The following is a 14686-nucleotide window of genomic DNA, read 5'->3' as shown; positions in this document are numbered from 1 at the left end:
TGTCCGGTGCTGACACGGTGGGCCGAAAAAAAGGTCCTATAGGGTGTGTTTATATTCACCAACTGCTGTGGCGCTTTTAGAGCGTGCAAAACAGGTGGGTAAACTTCAGCTGCATTTACTTAGATTTTTCAAGGAGGAGGAGGTAGAGCAGGAGGCGGTGGTTTCAGGAGGGAGGGGGTGCCTGCCTGCCTGCCTGCCTGCCTGCCTTGCCTCTTGTTGAATGGAATCCAAGAATAGTTAGGGACCACACAGGGAGCCGTAGGGGAGGAGGGGGGGAGCGGTGAGTGTGTGTGTGTGTGTGTGGAGGGGTTGCGACACCCCTCAGCACCCTCCTTCCCTCTCAAAGATGGCTAACCATTCACACAGTCCATCTGCTGCAGGGATCAGCCCCGGCATTGAAAGCCTGGGGGTTTAAAAGGAATTTTGGCCAGTATGAAAAAACAAATAAAGCTGCTTCTGCTCCTGAAAAAAAATATAATGTGACGATAACTTTGCCCTAAAACCTATCAGTGGACCCGGACCCAAGATAGCGTGTGGTCGTGTTCCGCTAGACAGGACGCGCGAGTTCCTAATACTGATAGACACAGATGAAATCATTCCCGCTCCATAATTCGTTAAGAATTGATGGTCGATGACTCGTATGGGGATCCAAAAGGAGGCTGGATGCAGCACATTGTTGATTCATTCTTATTGAGTTTGATGTCTAAAGAAGTGCCAACATGACGTCAGCTGTGGGAAGTTGAGTTCCATCAACATCCAAGAGCTGACATTCAGCCCACAGCGCCACAAACAGCCAATATCCCATTTGTTTCAAATACAGACCACCTATCAACGTTTTGGAAGTTTTCTAAGATGCTTAAATCACAGTCTCAATCTTTAACTGTCCCTACAGAATCTTGTTAAAATAGCAGTTGACAAATATACTCATAATTGAGGTCCTCAATTTAGGACACCCTGAAAGTTTCTTCTCTGGCATAATAATACGTGGTCCCTGGCAAAGGAAGGTTTGCTCAATACTAGATATAATAGACTTTATTTCATTTGATTGTTTTATATTTATAGCCTAAGGGCTGTTTTTTTTCTTCAAATATTTACTGTAATCATGACTTTACGACTCTGTTGGCGTAATTTAGCTAGAGCAACGGTAATGCCGTCGTAAACTCAGGACCCCCCTGTAATTTTACCCAAACACATGCAGAGTCTGTAAGCATGTGACACCAAAAGAGCCTTCCCAATAAACAGAGGTGACATAAGGTCACTTGTACCCTTATAGCTCCCATTTGCACCAACTGGGAAAGCACCAAACAGCTCAGTGACCATTCAACCAACACAGGAAGCGCGGCGGCTTGGAATGCTTTTTTGTCCCGCAAAAACGTCAACTCACCTTCCACCCACAGCTGCTCGATGTCCGTCTCGATGGCGGCAACTCGGAGTCCCACCGAGAGGGCCCCAAACACCAAGAGTCCGATAAAGAGCACCTTCCCGCAGTGTCTCTGGATGTGGCAGCCCAGAGAAAACAGGAGGGCCTGGAACCTGGCGCGGATCCACAGGGGGGCTTTCTGACCTACCGCCTTCCCCTGGAGTGGAAGTAAGGGAGAGAGGGGGGGGTCAGCATTATGACGTGTACTGTTAACCATAGATGTCAAACTCATGGCCTGCGGGCCAGACACATAAGCTTTCTACAAATCCTTTACTTTAGTTAAAACTAGCTATAAAAACTGTCAATTGTGTAATATGATAAGGTGAATATCAGGGTGACCCCACCCCCCAAAAAATGACACATTTGGAAATGCTACCAAAGACACATCTAGATTTGGGATTGTATCATTTAAATATTTTGGGTCCGTTTTTTAAGTTATGTATACATTGCATAAGAAATTTGATTTCGTTAGCATTCATTTAAAAATGATAAAGAAAAAAATAGCTTGGCTATTACTTTTGTAGAGAAGCAGCCAAGGCCCTGCTACCCCGGGGGTCTCGAAACATGCTTTGATAAGGGACCAGATGTGTATGACGCGCTCTGTCAATCTCTTGTTTGTAAACAAACACAGTGTAACTCATCTTCTGGCTGGATAGAAACAGACCCCTCGCATTCATGTTGTTTCACCTTTGACACCCCTCATGCCAACCCTTGAACATGCTGTTTAAGCGTGTGTATTCAGCAAAGTTTATGCGCTGTCTGAACCCCGTCTCCGTCACGTGAACCGGGTCCAAAGCTGAGGCAGGATCTCCCATGACGTAACGCAATTAAGACGATTCGGAGGCCAACACCAGACCTCCGAATGGCTTCAATTTACACGATTGAGAGTCACAAATGTTCCACATTAATCAAGCCGCCTACTAACTTTTCTACATATTTAAAACAGGATCTGCTGCTCATCCATCTTGCTAGATTGTGTGCATATTTGCTTGATAGTTTCGCTTGTGAGCGCTACAACTGTCACCGCTGCGTTTCTCTCTCCCCTCCCTCCTCTCCGCGGCGCTGAAACACATCCAAGCATCCGGGCGGTCCGAAAAGATGCTTTGTCAGATCAAACTCAATCAGTGAATTCCTTCACAGGACCCACCGCATTTCCAAACAACAGCTTGGTGGAGCCCACCATGCTGCTCTGACAGGCTGCCTGAAGTCAAAAACAAATGCAGGGGAAAGCTAGGATGACATTATAACAACATGGAATGGGAATGTGAGTCGACCACAAAAATGGTGCACAGAACAGAGGGAGATCTAGCGTTCTGGAAAGTGATTGGCTTTCCTATTGTACTCTACTGATTGGCGGATGAGGTAGTTAAACCCTCCACTTGTGTAAGTTCAATGAAGTTCTTGCTCAAACCACTACAGACTGAGAGTTTGGATTTTTAGTGGTTTTGGGACCCTTACTGAAGACTTATGTGTTATATAAAAAGCCCTGCAACAACTGATCTGGCTGCTTCACATGCAAAATCTTAAAAGTATTCACGCTTCTTGAACAAAAGTTCAACAATGTTAATGCTTTTTCAACGTATGACTTTTTGGTGCATCGTCAATACGTGACAATTTTAGGAAGCGGGTTCCTAGAGTGCCTGTTCTTGGGTATATATAAACTATGCAATTGCCTAAAACACCTCAGACAACAACAACAAAAATGCAACAATGTGAATAAAAATGCTCGTTTAAAAACTGGGAGCTGGTTTTGGGACCACCAATAAAGGACTCTGCACTCACTACACCTTCAAAAAAAAAAGAAGCTGCCATTGTAATCTAAATAACCAGTTTTATTCAACTAAGTAACTAATTGCGACAGGAGAAAGTCAAAACTTGACACTAGTGTCAAACCTTGTCATCCATAAATGAAACCTCCTGGAAGTTGACTCCCACAGGGCTGGTTTTGGACCCCTAATTGAAAGACGGCATCCCTCCAAAACATGATGAAAAAAAGCGACCAAAGTGCAGCAAATCCTAAAAGTGATCACCTTTGATATCTGTTTAAGTGCGAAAGCGGCGTGGCAGTAGCCGCTGGGTCTCCGAAGAGCGTCGGCGTCGGTGGCCGGCCGTGAGCGCGTGTAGCTCGGGGGTAACTCTCCAAAGACGCCGGCCCCTGGTACCCCGCGATCCGAGGCCATGGTCCGAAGAGGCTTGGGGGGCGAAGCGACACACAAAGCGGCTGCGATTTCACAGATCGCCGCAATAATCCGACATGGGAGAGGAGCGCGTCCGGCGCCGACGGGTTGGAAGAAAGTGTCCTGCTAGTCTTCCGTGGAGCCGAACGAGTGGCCAAACTCCATCCCAACATTATGCGCCCCAATCCGTAAAGATCCCCCCGTCGTCATTCGATCGCCAAGTGAGTTGTTCAAAAGAAAAAGAAAAAAAAAGCAAAGGGAACCCAAAAACCAAGGAGAAAAACACAAGAAAAAACGGCGTCTCCGAAAGTGTCGGTAGGAGTTGCAGCGGCGGTCTTGCTGGTGGTCGCGCGTCACGTCTACCTCCGATCGCGCTTCGGCAACATTTGGAGGAGCTCGCCTCTCGGCAAATTCTGAAAAGGGAGCTTTGATGGAAAAGTGCCGCGGCTCCCATTGGCCGAGGAAGAGGCAAATTACTTTGCAAACATCGCCTATTATTAGCTGCTAAGCAACAGCTCACCAAAGTGGAGAGCGAGAGAGCGAGAGAGAGAGAGGGAAGGGAGAGAGAGAGAGAGAGAGAGAGAGAGAGAGAGGAAAGGGAGAGAGAGAGGGGGGAGATCGAGAGAGAGAGAGAGGCAGACCACCCAGGCTGCTACTGCCTGGGCAGGGAGAGAAGAGGAGAGGAGGGAGGAGGGATGGAGGGAGCAAGGGAGGGAGGGAGAGAGGAACTCTTTCAATAAATCCCGCACACGCACGCCTGCCTGCTGACTGCATGCTTGTGCACATTATTCCCTGTTTGCACACACATCTTACAGTTTATACACATTTTTTTGCCTTTACATGACTCACTGTTTTGTGGACATTGCTCATTGGAATTGTTCTGTTACTTTATTCCATGGTGTGCACGCTACGACTCGGTCATGTATTCATTTTCTGAATTGCTTAGTCTGGCAAGGGTGGCAGGGGGTGCTTGAGCCTATCCTAGCAAACGATGGGCATCAGGTGATATGGGATAGACAACCATACACGCTCATGCTCACACTTTGGGGCAGTTTAGAGTGTTCGAGTGGTCTAACATGCATGTTTTGGGGATGTGGAGATTGGAGTACCTGGAGAAAAACCACACAAGCAAGGACACCGTGAGGGTGACGCGCTAAACCCCTTGTTTGTTTTAGTGTACATAATTCTTTGCTTTTGGTCATTATTTTCTCCTCGTGTATATTATTCTGCTATTAATCACAGTTTATTTTTGGGTATTCTGTTAGTGCATGCACAATATTTTCACAATGCTCTTGCTCGTTATTAATTCAAGTTGAAAAATCAAACCACATGCTCGATCAAAGCCGCATTTATCAAAACCGCAACCAAAAACAACGGCCAACCTTGGTGCAATTCCTTTGCAAATACTGCAGTTTGTTTGTCTGCAAGAGTAAGATATTACATTTTTCCCCTGATGAATGATAATGCTACAATAATGCAATACCAGCATTTATTGTGACTTATGAGCACACGAGTGACTACACACATAAACCTAATGTTGAATTACTGTCATAAAAAATGTTGATGCCTTGTACTGTACAGTAGTTTCCTGCTGTACTCTAGTGACTTATTTACAGTTGAGGGAAACTGTTAATAACTTTAATTTTGCAACTTGATTGAACTTTCATGGAACGGGCAGATGCTATATCTTAAACTATTCCATTGTGGTCCACTACAACCACAATTATGCATCCGTTCTCTTTTATCAACCCACATGTCTTTGCTATGTGTGCAAGTTTGCAAACATTAATGCAGCTCTAAGCTTCACTCTCAGAATACTGTAGTAACTTTAAAGCAAGACCGTTATTATAATGCACATGTATCTTATTCCTCAGAACCCCCACCTAAAGACCCCTGCCTGGTTCAGAGTGACACTCTTATCTAAGGAGACTCGTTGGAACGTTTCCACGTCTTGACATGCATGATTTCATGAGTTCACAAAGCAGCTCACATGAGCCTGGAAAGAAGGTTCCCAGACAAAACCGCTTCATAATCTGCCCGACAAAAAAAAAAAATCTTAAAAGTGTAATTTGCAAAGTACAAAAATACGAGGGTGAACAAACGTGTCAAAACTTAGCAGGGTCGTCTGCGCAGGGCGAGCGGTGCTGCTGTGCGGAACATTTGTCAGGCGCCTGGTGCTAATTTGAGCCCCTTTGCCTGACTTAAAAACAATTGGAAGCGGATGTGAAGTAATTGGATTTAGGTGTTGGTCCACTACTGGCAGCTGCACGTTTGGGGACCACGCACATTCTCCGGCTTGGCTTTTTCTGGCCTTAACAAGGCAGAAGGAATCTTTATTACGAACTATGCCTCATAGCTTATAAAGAAACGAACACACGTATTACCTCAGTCAATAGCTAACGCACATCCCACCTCTAGGAGGAGCTACTGAGAGTGATTGTAGTGGTATGATACTAAAATCATATTTCATTAATTAAATGAACAGAAATGCTATTAATCTGGTTCCGCCTCCAGCCTTCAAAAACTAAGAATTGGTCTCATTGTTTAGAAAAACATACAATAATATTATTATTATAAAGAATGAATGAATCCCTTTTGTTCATGATGAGTTCAGTTCATCCTTTAAATCTCAATAGGCATTGTGCTTATTTTGGGGAGTGCCAACAGGTGGCAATGGAATACAAACAGGTGCTGATAATTAAAACAGATGTTGTGAGTGTTAGTCTTTTTTATCTACATGTGTTGCTGCACCATTTGTGTTTCAACATTTGGTTTCTAAAGCAGTGGGATTAATGCAAAGATGTGGCAATGCATTCTCACAAAAAGCTTCGTGCCCAAATATATCATATATATAAAGTAAATTATTAATTTTAAATCTGTAAAATTAGAACTTGATGTTCTCATAAAAACAGTCACCACTTAACATTATGTTTTCCTTCCCTATCTCAGCTGTCATTGTAGAACAGGTGGGCGGGGTACACCGGGAACAATTTAGAGCATTCAATTAGCCTAAGGTGTGTGTTTTTAGAATTGTGTGAGGAAAACTGAAGTAGCTGGAGAAAAAAACAACAACACGCAGGTGGTGGGATCATCCGGTACTCGGTCGTTTGGTCGCCGGTCTTTTGGTCGCCTGGAAGGTAAGTGATAATTACCATTAAAATCGTTGCTCAAATTCCCTAAATACAAACTGCGAATTACTATTTAGTCATACTTAATGCCCTAGCAATTATTAGGCTAAAGAAAAGCTCCAAATTTCCCGTACTTTTATTGTTTTTTGTTGGAGAACTTGTTAAGACCCTGACTGACGTCGCTTCTTAAAGGGACAACGCATGTACATACAAACTCTTATACACTCACACGTCGGCTCAGTGAAACTGCTCATGGCCATTGTTGGCTTTTATTGATGAGTAGACCGTGTTGTTCGACCATGTTTTGTCACCGGTCTTTTGGTCGCCCGTTGTTTGGGTCCGGGTGACCAAAAGACCGCGACCAAAAGTCCGGCGACCAAAAGACGACGACCAAAAGACGGCGACCAAAAGACCGGCGACCAAACGACCGCACACGGGATCATCCAAACTTAAAATAAGAAGGCATTTTACTGATTTAACCCCTTTTTAGGGTAAATATATTTTTTAGTATTGTACGGCACTCTTTGGACAAGATAATTGGCTATATTCAAGTCAATTAACTATTGTGCCTAAAATTACCTTGCGTACCGATTTTATTCAGTCAACACGCTCAAATTTGGGGAAGGGCACAATTATTTGTTCTACGCCGCTCTGAAATATGGCTTGACAGGGTCGGTCCCGGTTTGAGTGGTAGAGGGAAACAGGCAGCTGGAAATGGAAGCTCAAGTGGAATGTGAGGAATTGCGTTGTGCGGTAGGGGCCCCCTTCAAGCCTAACAAACTCAGGGAGGTCCGAGGCCTGGTCTGGAGGCCTTGGATAAATAAACTGTCTGGGATGACCATGCGTTGTGCAGATATCTGCCATCGCAACGCCTTGTAGCGTGTACACAAACCACCCAAGACTCTGTGTCCCACATGCTCCCCTTGTCTGTCCCCTTCTTCTCCACTCTGACGCCTGTACTTTTTATTCCTCTTGATGCCTCAATTTTTTTCCGCAACCCCCCCACCCCTGGTCCTCCCCTCCTGACTTCATACCACCGAGCAGTGTGCATTTCATCTCTCCCCAGTGACTACATCCATCTGTCCGTTCGTCCATGCATAGATGGCTGGCTGTCCAACCGGGGCTCTGTATGTGCCATAAGCAGCATTAGGGAACTTTTCTCTGGTATCCAGCAGCCTTGCGATAGCCAACACCCTCAAAGGTCAGACTCACAACGCGTTTATTTAGAAAAGAAAAAAAAAGGCCTACCCGATCCCTCTTTTGTCGTAAACTGGATGGAAAAGATCCTTTCAGAACCTCAAACAGTGCAAAGAAAACATGACATTTTTAGTATTAGATATATTGATATCAGCGTATTTCCAGTGGTTTGGCATGTACTGTATTCTCGACATAGTACATCTAGTTCAGTACTCAAACCATGGTGGAATAATATCAAATGTATATTAAATGCTTAATTATTACAACTTTTAAGTAAAAATGCATCCATATTCTAGTAACATTTTTTTGTTCCACCTACATTTTTAGTATTATTTTCTTTTCCTACATTGAGTTTCAAATTATTTTCTGAAATATTTTTAGTATCTTTTTTCTTATTATTTTCTCTCCTTTTTTGTTGTTGAGATATTACCATTTTTTTTCTTTTAAAAGACAAACACATGGACCAAAACAAAGGCTTGGCAAGTGAAATTTGGAATGCAAATCAACCGATACTAAAGTTTTTTGTCTGATGTAGGTCAAATAAAGTAATCAATGTCGTAATTGTCAAACTTGAATGTTTTTTTTATGATTTTTCGCTTGTCTAAACAAACAAAATGACTCCGAAAAACAATACTACATCTCTCATCAAAAAATCAGCATCATAAAACTATAGAACAGAAATAAAAACTTAAGATGCTCCTTTCGCTGTGACATAAAACTTCATCTTGGGTGTTCTGCTTGATTTCCATCCATGCCTCCCTTAACGTATATTTGAGAAGAACAGAGGAGACTTCACAGTACTTTTCTATAATTAGCCCAATATCAATGAAAAGGCAACAAGTTACCCAGAGCGACACTTTTCCAGCATTAAAAACGCCTCTTGTCAGTCTCCGAGGTTAGCCCGAGCTGCCACCCACAGTCTGAGTACAAGATTAATTATGATAATGCATTTCTTTGGCGCCTTTTGTCACCCTAATGAATGGTGGCCTTTCTGGGGGCCAAAAACACACAAAACCACAGAAACACACTTTTTGTCAAGTCTTTGTATGTGCGCTTGTAACAGAGGTATTGTCGGGGGAGCGGAGCAGGTGGTGACGCCGACCCGGACCTGGGCTCTTAAAACAAACCTCACAACTCTCTCACTGTGTGCGACACAATGTGAGCAAACAGAAAGGAAAACATTTTTAGAGAAAACCCATTCACGACATTCACTCATGTCTGATTAAAGAGAACAATTCTAGAATGGAGAACGGTTGAGCTTAGGCCTCCGCCAATACTAATTTGGATCAACACCCCATATTACACCCATATTGATGTCAGGGAAAATGACACAAAATGTAAACAAGGGCCTTTAAAAAAAGTTGTGATAGAATATAAAGCCAATTTATTATGAAATTTTGATGAAAATTTACTTATATTTACTTAATTAGATTTTAAAAGAATTTTTTTCTAGTTACAATTTGTAACATTGTGTCTAGTCTTACGTTTAAACACTCCTATAAAATCATATTACTCGTTTATTTCATGAAACAGATGCCTTTCTCCTTACAATATTAATACTTTTAAAAGTTGTACTTCCAAACCAAAAAAGGTGGAATATTTTCATTTAGAAAAATGATAACTCATAAGAAAAAAGTAATATTACAAGACTATTTTTTCTGCATAAAAGCTTGATTTTTTTTAAAAGAATTTCATTTTTTAACATCATATCTATTCTCATTACACTCTACCTGCTCTCAGATTCTTTTTGCGAATTATATTTTCATATTCATAAAATCACAACTCTCTTATTCTTTGTTTTTTCCAAAAATCTCTCTTTAGTACAAAACGCTCTTAGTAAAAATATCATATTTTGCTAACATTGTGGTATATATTCTCATTGCACCTTTTTCTTGAGATCCTTTGAAATATTTTTTTAAACATTTTTTTCAGACCAGTGTCACCTTTTAAATACATCTACATTTGATTATTTTTGTTAAACGTACCTGGGTTTACTATCAAGAAAAAAATCCCCGATGCAGATATGTAATTTCTATGTATGGCGATGCAATAAACTGTCGGATGGGAGATAAAAGGCCACCTGAGAGTGTAAATTAAGTCGATGTTGGTGTGTTTCTTCCTGTGGCTTTACAGGCAAAGCCATTTAAGATGTGATCCCAATCAACCACCCAGCCAATGTTTAGCTAATTAGCTTGGAGGGGGGTGTGGGGGGCTCCACTGTGACAGGCAGAGACGTCTGGCTTTGTGTGTGTGCAAGCGTGTGTGATGCCATACATGGTACTTTGTCTCAATGCACAAATACTTTACCAACCTAAATGAGTGTTGCAACTATAAAGGTTGTTAAAAAAAGGGCTGTATGCATTCAGATGTTTACATTATAAACGGAGTGTGTGGGGTTGGGGTGGTGTTGCTATGTGTTAGTTGGAGGTGGGCTGCTTGTGTGTGTGTGTTTGGGGGTATGTCATCTTGAAAGGTAGCGTGTGGAAGAAAAAAAAAAGTGGGAGGGAGGAAATTCATTTGTGGCTGGAGAACACAGAAGACAAATTGAGGAAGTGTTGTGCTAATATGTCAGGGTCAGCAGTAAACACACACACACACACACAGGTTTGTGACTGACTGCCACTTGGGTGGGCCGCTCCCTCGCTCTGTGTCTCCTTGCTCACCCATGATCAGCCCTCAAGCCATGAAGCCACCCAGCTACTCGGCCAACCCCCCACCAACACTGCCGCCGCAACCCCACCACCGGCCCTAGCCCTCCTTGTTCCCCACCACTCCGAGTTAAAACTCCACCCTACCTACCTCTGTGTCCAAATTCTTCTCCACCTTCAGTCGCGTCCTGTCACATCCACGGTGAATATTTTTTAACCTTCATTCCTGGAACAAAAAAAGCACACATTTTGAACAATACATGCCAGATGAACCATTAGGATGGTTGTTAAACTAAACACCTCAGCAAGTCTCATCCCATCTATTAATAAAAATGTGTCCGTGAGCATTTTCGGCAATTTTCTGAAGGTGATTTGACAGTTATCTGCTGCAGGCCTGAAAAGTACCAAAAAATACCATGACAGTGCGGCAAATTTTAAACAAAATAATCAATTTGGGGAAAAAAAACATTTATACTTTATATCTTTTAAAATGGGGGTTTACTTTCAATCCACATGTATATAAACTGATCAAAATACACACTATGTATGGTTGTAAAGATGCCCTTAGAGGTCAGTCTTGATTTTACGACAAACATCTGTTTCGGGAGAGAAAAGGTGCGATGGTGTTGCCCATCTTGAGCAGACCACACACTCTTTTTTTCCCCTTGGCGTGTGTGGGGACTCACTCCCAATTTAAAAATCAGATTAACATGATAAAAATGCGTATGCGTTTAGCATGCTTTATGGTGCTTCCTTTTAACGAAGAGCTTCCAAGTAAAACATCTGACATTTAAATATGCTCTCGTATGTTCAAGGTTCACGTCTCACCTCATGAATTTGATGTGAGGAAGGTCACATTCTCTCTACAACTGATATTCTTCACTGAATACACAATTTTTTCTTATTGGGGTGATTCATTGCAACTCTACACTTTCATTTCCAGACATCATTTTTATTACTTTGTAAAGAAAACAATAGGCAATGGCTGATAGGCGGAAAAACTTGGCTGGCGAGAGAGACGATTCTTCGTGACCACACGTACTGTGTATCGTGACGAGTGCGAAGGGTTAGCGCGTCTGGAGGAACCAACCAGAAACAACAGCTGTATATTATTTTGGAAGGACACGTGAGACATCTGAGGGTGTCAACATCACAATTGGACGATCAACTGTCAACACCCATTTGGAACACTAAAGCGACCGCACCACACTGAAAACAATGGCAACGCGATCGTTCCTATTGAAATTCCCTCTATTCAAAGCGGGACATTGATGCCAGATGATCTTTGTGTCCGCAACAACGGATGAAGAATGCCATCGCATGACATGAAATGTGCTTTGGCACCCATCCTCGCGACAGGCATTACAGGCTACGCCTCCCCCCCCAAAATGTATAAATTTAAAAGCATCACAATACAGTCATGTCAAAATGTATTACTTACTGTATGTATACTGCTTTTTTGGGTACCAGACAGTGTGGTATCTCCACTGGTGGCACTGTGAAAAATAAACGTCATTATTTTAGTATCACATGATGAGCAGAATTATCCTAAAAACAGAATGACGCTTCATGATGGATGGGTAACATCACAAGAAAAGTCACAATATTAGTTTCTTAGTTTCATACGTAGTTAGGGTACGAAATAAATGGCAAATAGGTCGAGAACAATCTCACACAGGCTGTGACAAAGTCAGGTGAATGTAACACTACACACCAGGTGTCATATATAATATTATATATATATATATATATATATATATATATATATATAAATAAATATACATATATATATATATACACTTATATATATATATACATATATATAAATATATATATATACACATATATACACACAAATATATATGTAAGTATATTACAAGACTATTTTTTCTGCATAAAAGCTTGATTTTCTTAAACAATTTCATTTTTTTAACATCATGTCTATTCTCATTACACTGTTCTCATGCAACTAAATCAGATTCTTTTTGCCAATTATATTTTCATATTCATAAAATTACAACTCTCTTATACTTTACGTTTCTTTTCCCAAAATATATGTAAATTAAATGATCTTTTAATGCACTTTTTTTTAAAAACAGACATCTGAGTTCCAGAACGATACTACCACACACAATCAATGGTGCGATGAGTTTGTGAGTCGGCAGATTAACAAAGGCCACACACAGGTAAGTACAGGCATTAACGTGCGAACATACTCGCATTCACACGAGTAAACGCGCGAATGGACGAGTAGGTGGGCCCCGCCATGGTGGCGTTGTCTTGAGGGTACTCTGGGGTCTTTGTATAAATATACAATAGCTTAATGCAAACATTGGCAGCTGCCACGTCTCATCATGAGCTGGGAGAGAGAGGTCAGAGTTTGAGATGGCTAAAAAATGTTAACAAAGAGTGCGCCGTGTGAGATCTTTCATTGTGGTGTGCATGTAGTCGTATATTCACTTGCTCAGGTGTATTTTTGTCAGTTAATGCACTAACTAGTAGGATTACAGTCTTCAGTGTTATGCAAAAAAGGATGCAATTTGATTTACTACTGATCCATTACCTGTAAATAAACTAAAATGCACTATGAACCGCTCGGGGAAACTCAATTTGACCTTTCAAAAATTTTGAGTTTCATTACTTGCTGTTCTTTGACAGAAGCTGAATAGCAAAATAAACAACACATGGTTGATCAGTGAACATTTTCAACGATACCTATTACTGTCTTTTGGTGACTCTCTACACCACATGTGTCAAAGTGGCGGCCCGGGGGCCAAATCTGGCCCGCCGCATCATTTTGTGCGGCCCGGGAAAGTAAATAATGAGTGCCGACTTTCTCTTTTAGGATCAAATTAAAATTAAGAGTATGGATGTACATTAAATTTCCTGATTTCCCCCCTTTTAAATCAATAATTGTATTTTTTTTTAAATTCTGTGTTTTTAGTTCAAAAATCATTTTGTAAAATCTAAAAATATATTTAAAAAAAGCTCGAATAAACATTGTTTTAGATCTATAAAAAACTGAATATTCAGGTCTTTTAATCCAGTTCTTTTAATCCATTTATTAAAAAAAAATCTATATATTATATCTCAAATGGTCTGGCCCGCATGAAATCAAATTGACGTTAATGTGACCCGCAAACCAACCCGAGTTTGACACCCTTGCTCTACACTTTACTACTCATTATACTCAGTGACGAGTTCCATTGGCGAAAAGGAACCTTTAAACAGCTCAAATTAAATTACCGGATTATTGCAGACTATAAATCTCACCAGCCAAAGAATACAAATTGAAGAGGGGAAGAAAAAAAAATACATAAGTCACATTGGAGTAGAAGTGACATTTTTTCATCACGTCGTTTAAGTTGAACAAATTGTCAGGCCAAATTTGAGCATGAGCAGTTAGAAAAGCCTCGATAACTGAGTGCCTTAACCAATAGTTTCGCGACCTTTGGCAGCGAGTTAATGGGCAAAATTTTTGTGTTTGTTACATTGTAGTCAAATCTTGTGAAAGGCCTCAAGCGGTCAGTGAGGTTTTGATGAACCACATGACGGGCTACTGCCATCGACGTGACTTTACAGCCACATTGCAGAGTCGGGCTTTAAAAACAAACTTCATGTAAGGGTTTGATCTCTCACTAGCGAGGCAATCCACTGACCACGAATGACACATGAAAAATCATCAATTATTTTTATATTCCTGCGAAGCCTCAGACACAAAAGGAAAGTGAGGCCGTCGTAAATCATGCACAAATACAAAGCTTCCACACAGACAACTTTGTCCGCGTCGTCTCCCTTCGTGACTAAAGAACTTCCAACCTGTAATTTAAGAAACGCTCAGCCGAAGGGATGCAATAAATCTCGTGGCAGCAAAGAGGGGAAAAGATGAGGCCAGGGGGGGAGGGGTGAAAAAAAAAGAAGAATAAAGGCGTAGGCTGCGAGCACGCTTCCTCTTCCGAGGAGTGCAGTGCGTGTGAGGGCGGGGTGTTGGTGTTAGCTGATACAAGATCGAGCTGGGTGGTCTAGAACAGACACATACACCATTTTTGTGTACAAATAAACGGAACCCCCCACTCTATTGTGGTCACCACTCCCACTGCTTTGACTCGACATCTC

The 14686-nt window shown here is 41.7% G+C and overlaps 1 protein-coding gene across 3 annotated transcripts in view; it reads right to left on the bottom strand.

The window, feature by feature from the left end:
- Nucleotides 1–12054, bottom strand: part of ptch2 (patched 2) — a 37599-nt gene extending 25545 nt beyond the window's left edge. For 2 of the 3 annotated variants that reach the window (XM_077616072.1, XM_077616073.1), the window contains exons 1-2: nucleotides 3451–4077; nucleotides 1385–1577 (exon numbers count right to left, since the gene is read on the bottom strand). In XM_077616072.1, the coding sequence (XP_077472198.1) occupies nucleotides 1385–1577; nucleotides 3451–3600 (343 nt within the window). In that variant the 5' untranslated portion in view covers nucleotides 3601–4077. Of the gene's footprint in view, nucleotides 1–1384; nucleotides 1578–3450; nucleotides 4078–10721; nucleotides 10797–12011 lie in introns of those variants that run through there. The other variant, XM_077616074.1, reaches the window with a different exon arrangement.
- Nucleotides 12055–14686: the final 2632 nt, after the last annotated feature.

The sequence above is a fragment of the Stigmatopora argus genome, chromosome 12 (genome assembly GCF_051989625.1).
Source record: "Stigmatopora argus isolate UIUO_Sarg chromosome 12, RoL_Sarg_1.0, whole genome shotgun sequence".
In the NCBI taxonomy this organism is placed as follows: Eukaryota; Metazoa; Chordata; class Actinopteri; order Syngnathiformes; family Syngnathidae; genus Stigmatopora; species Stigmatopora argus.
Note: the sequence above shows the minus strand (reverse complement) of the source record. Positions and strands in the feature narration are given on the sequence as shown.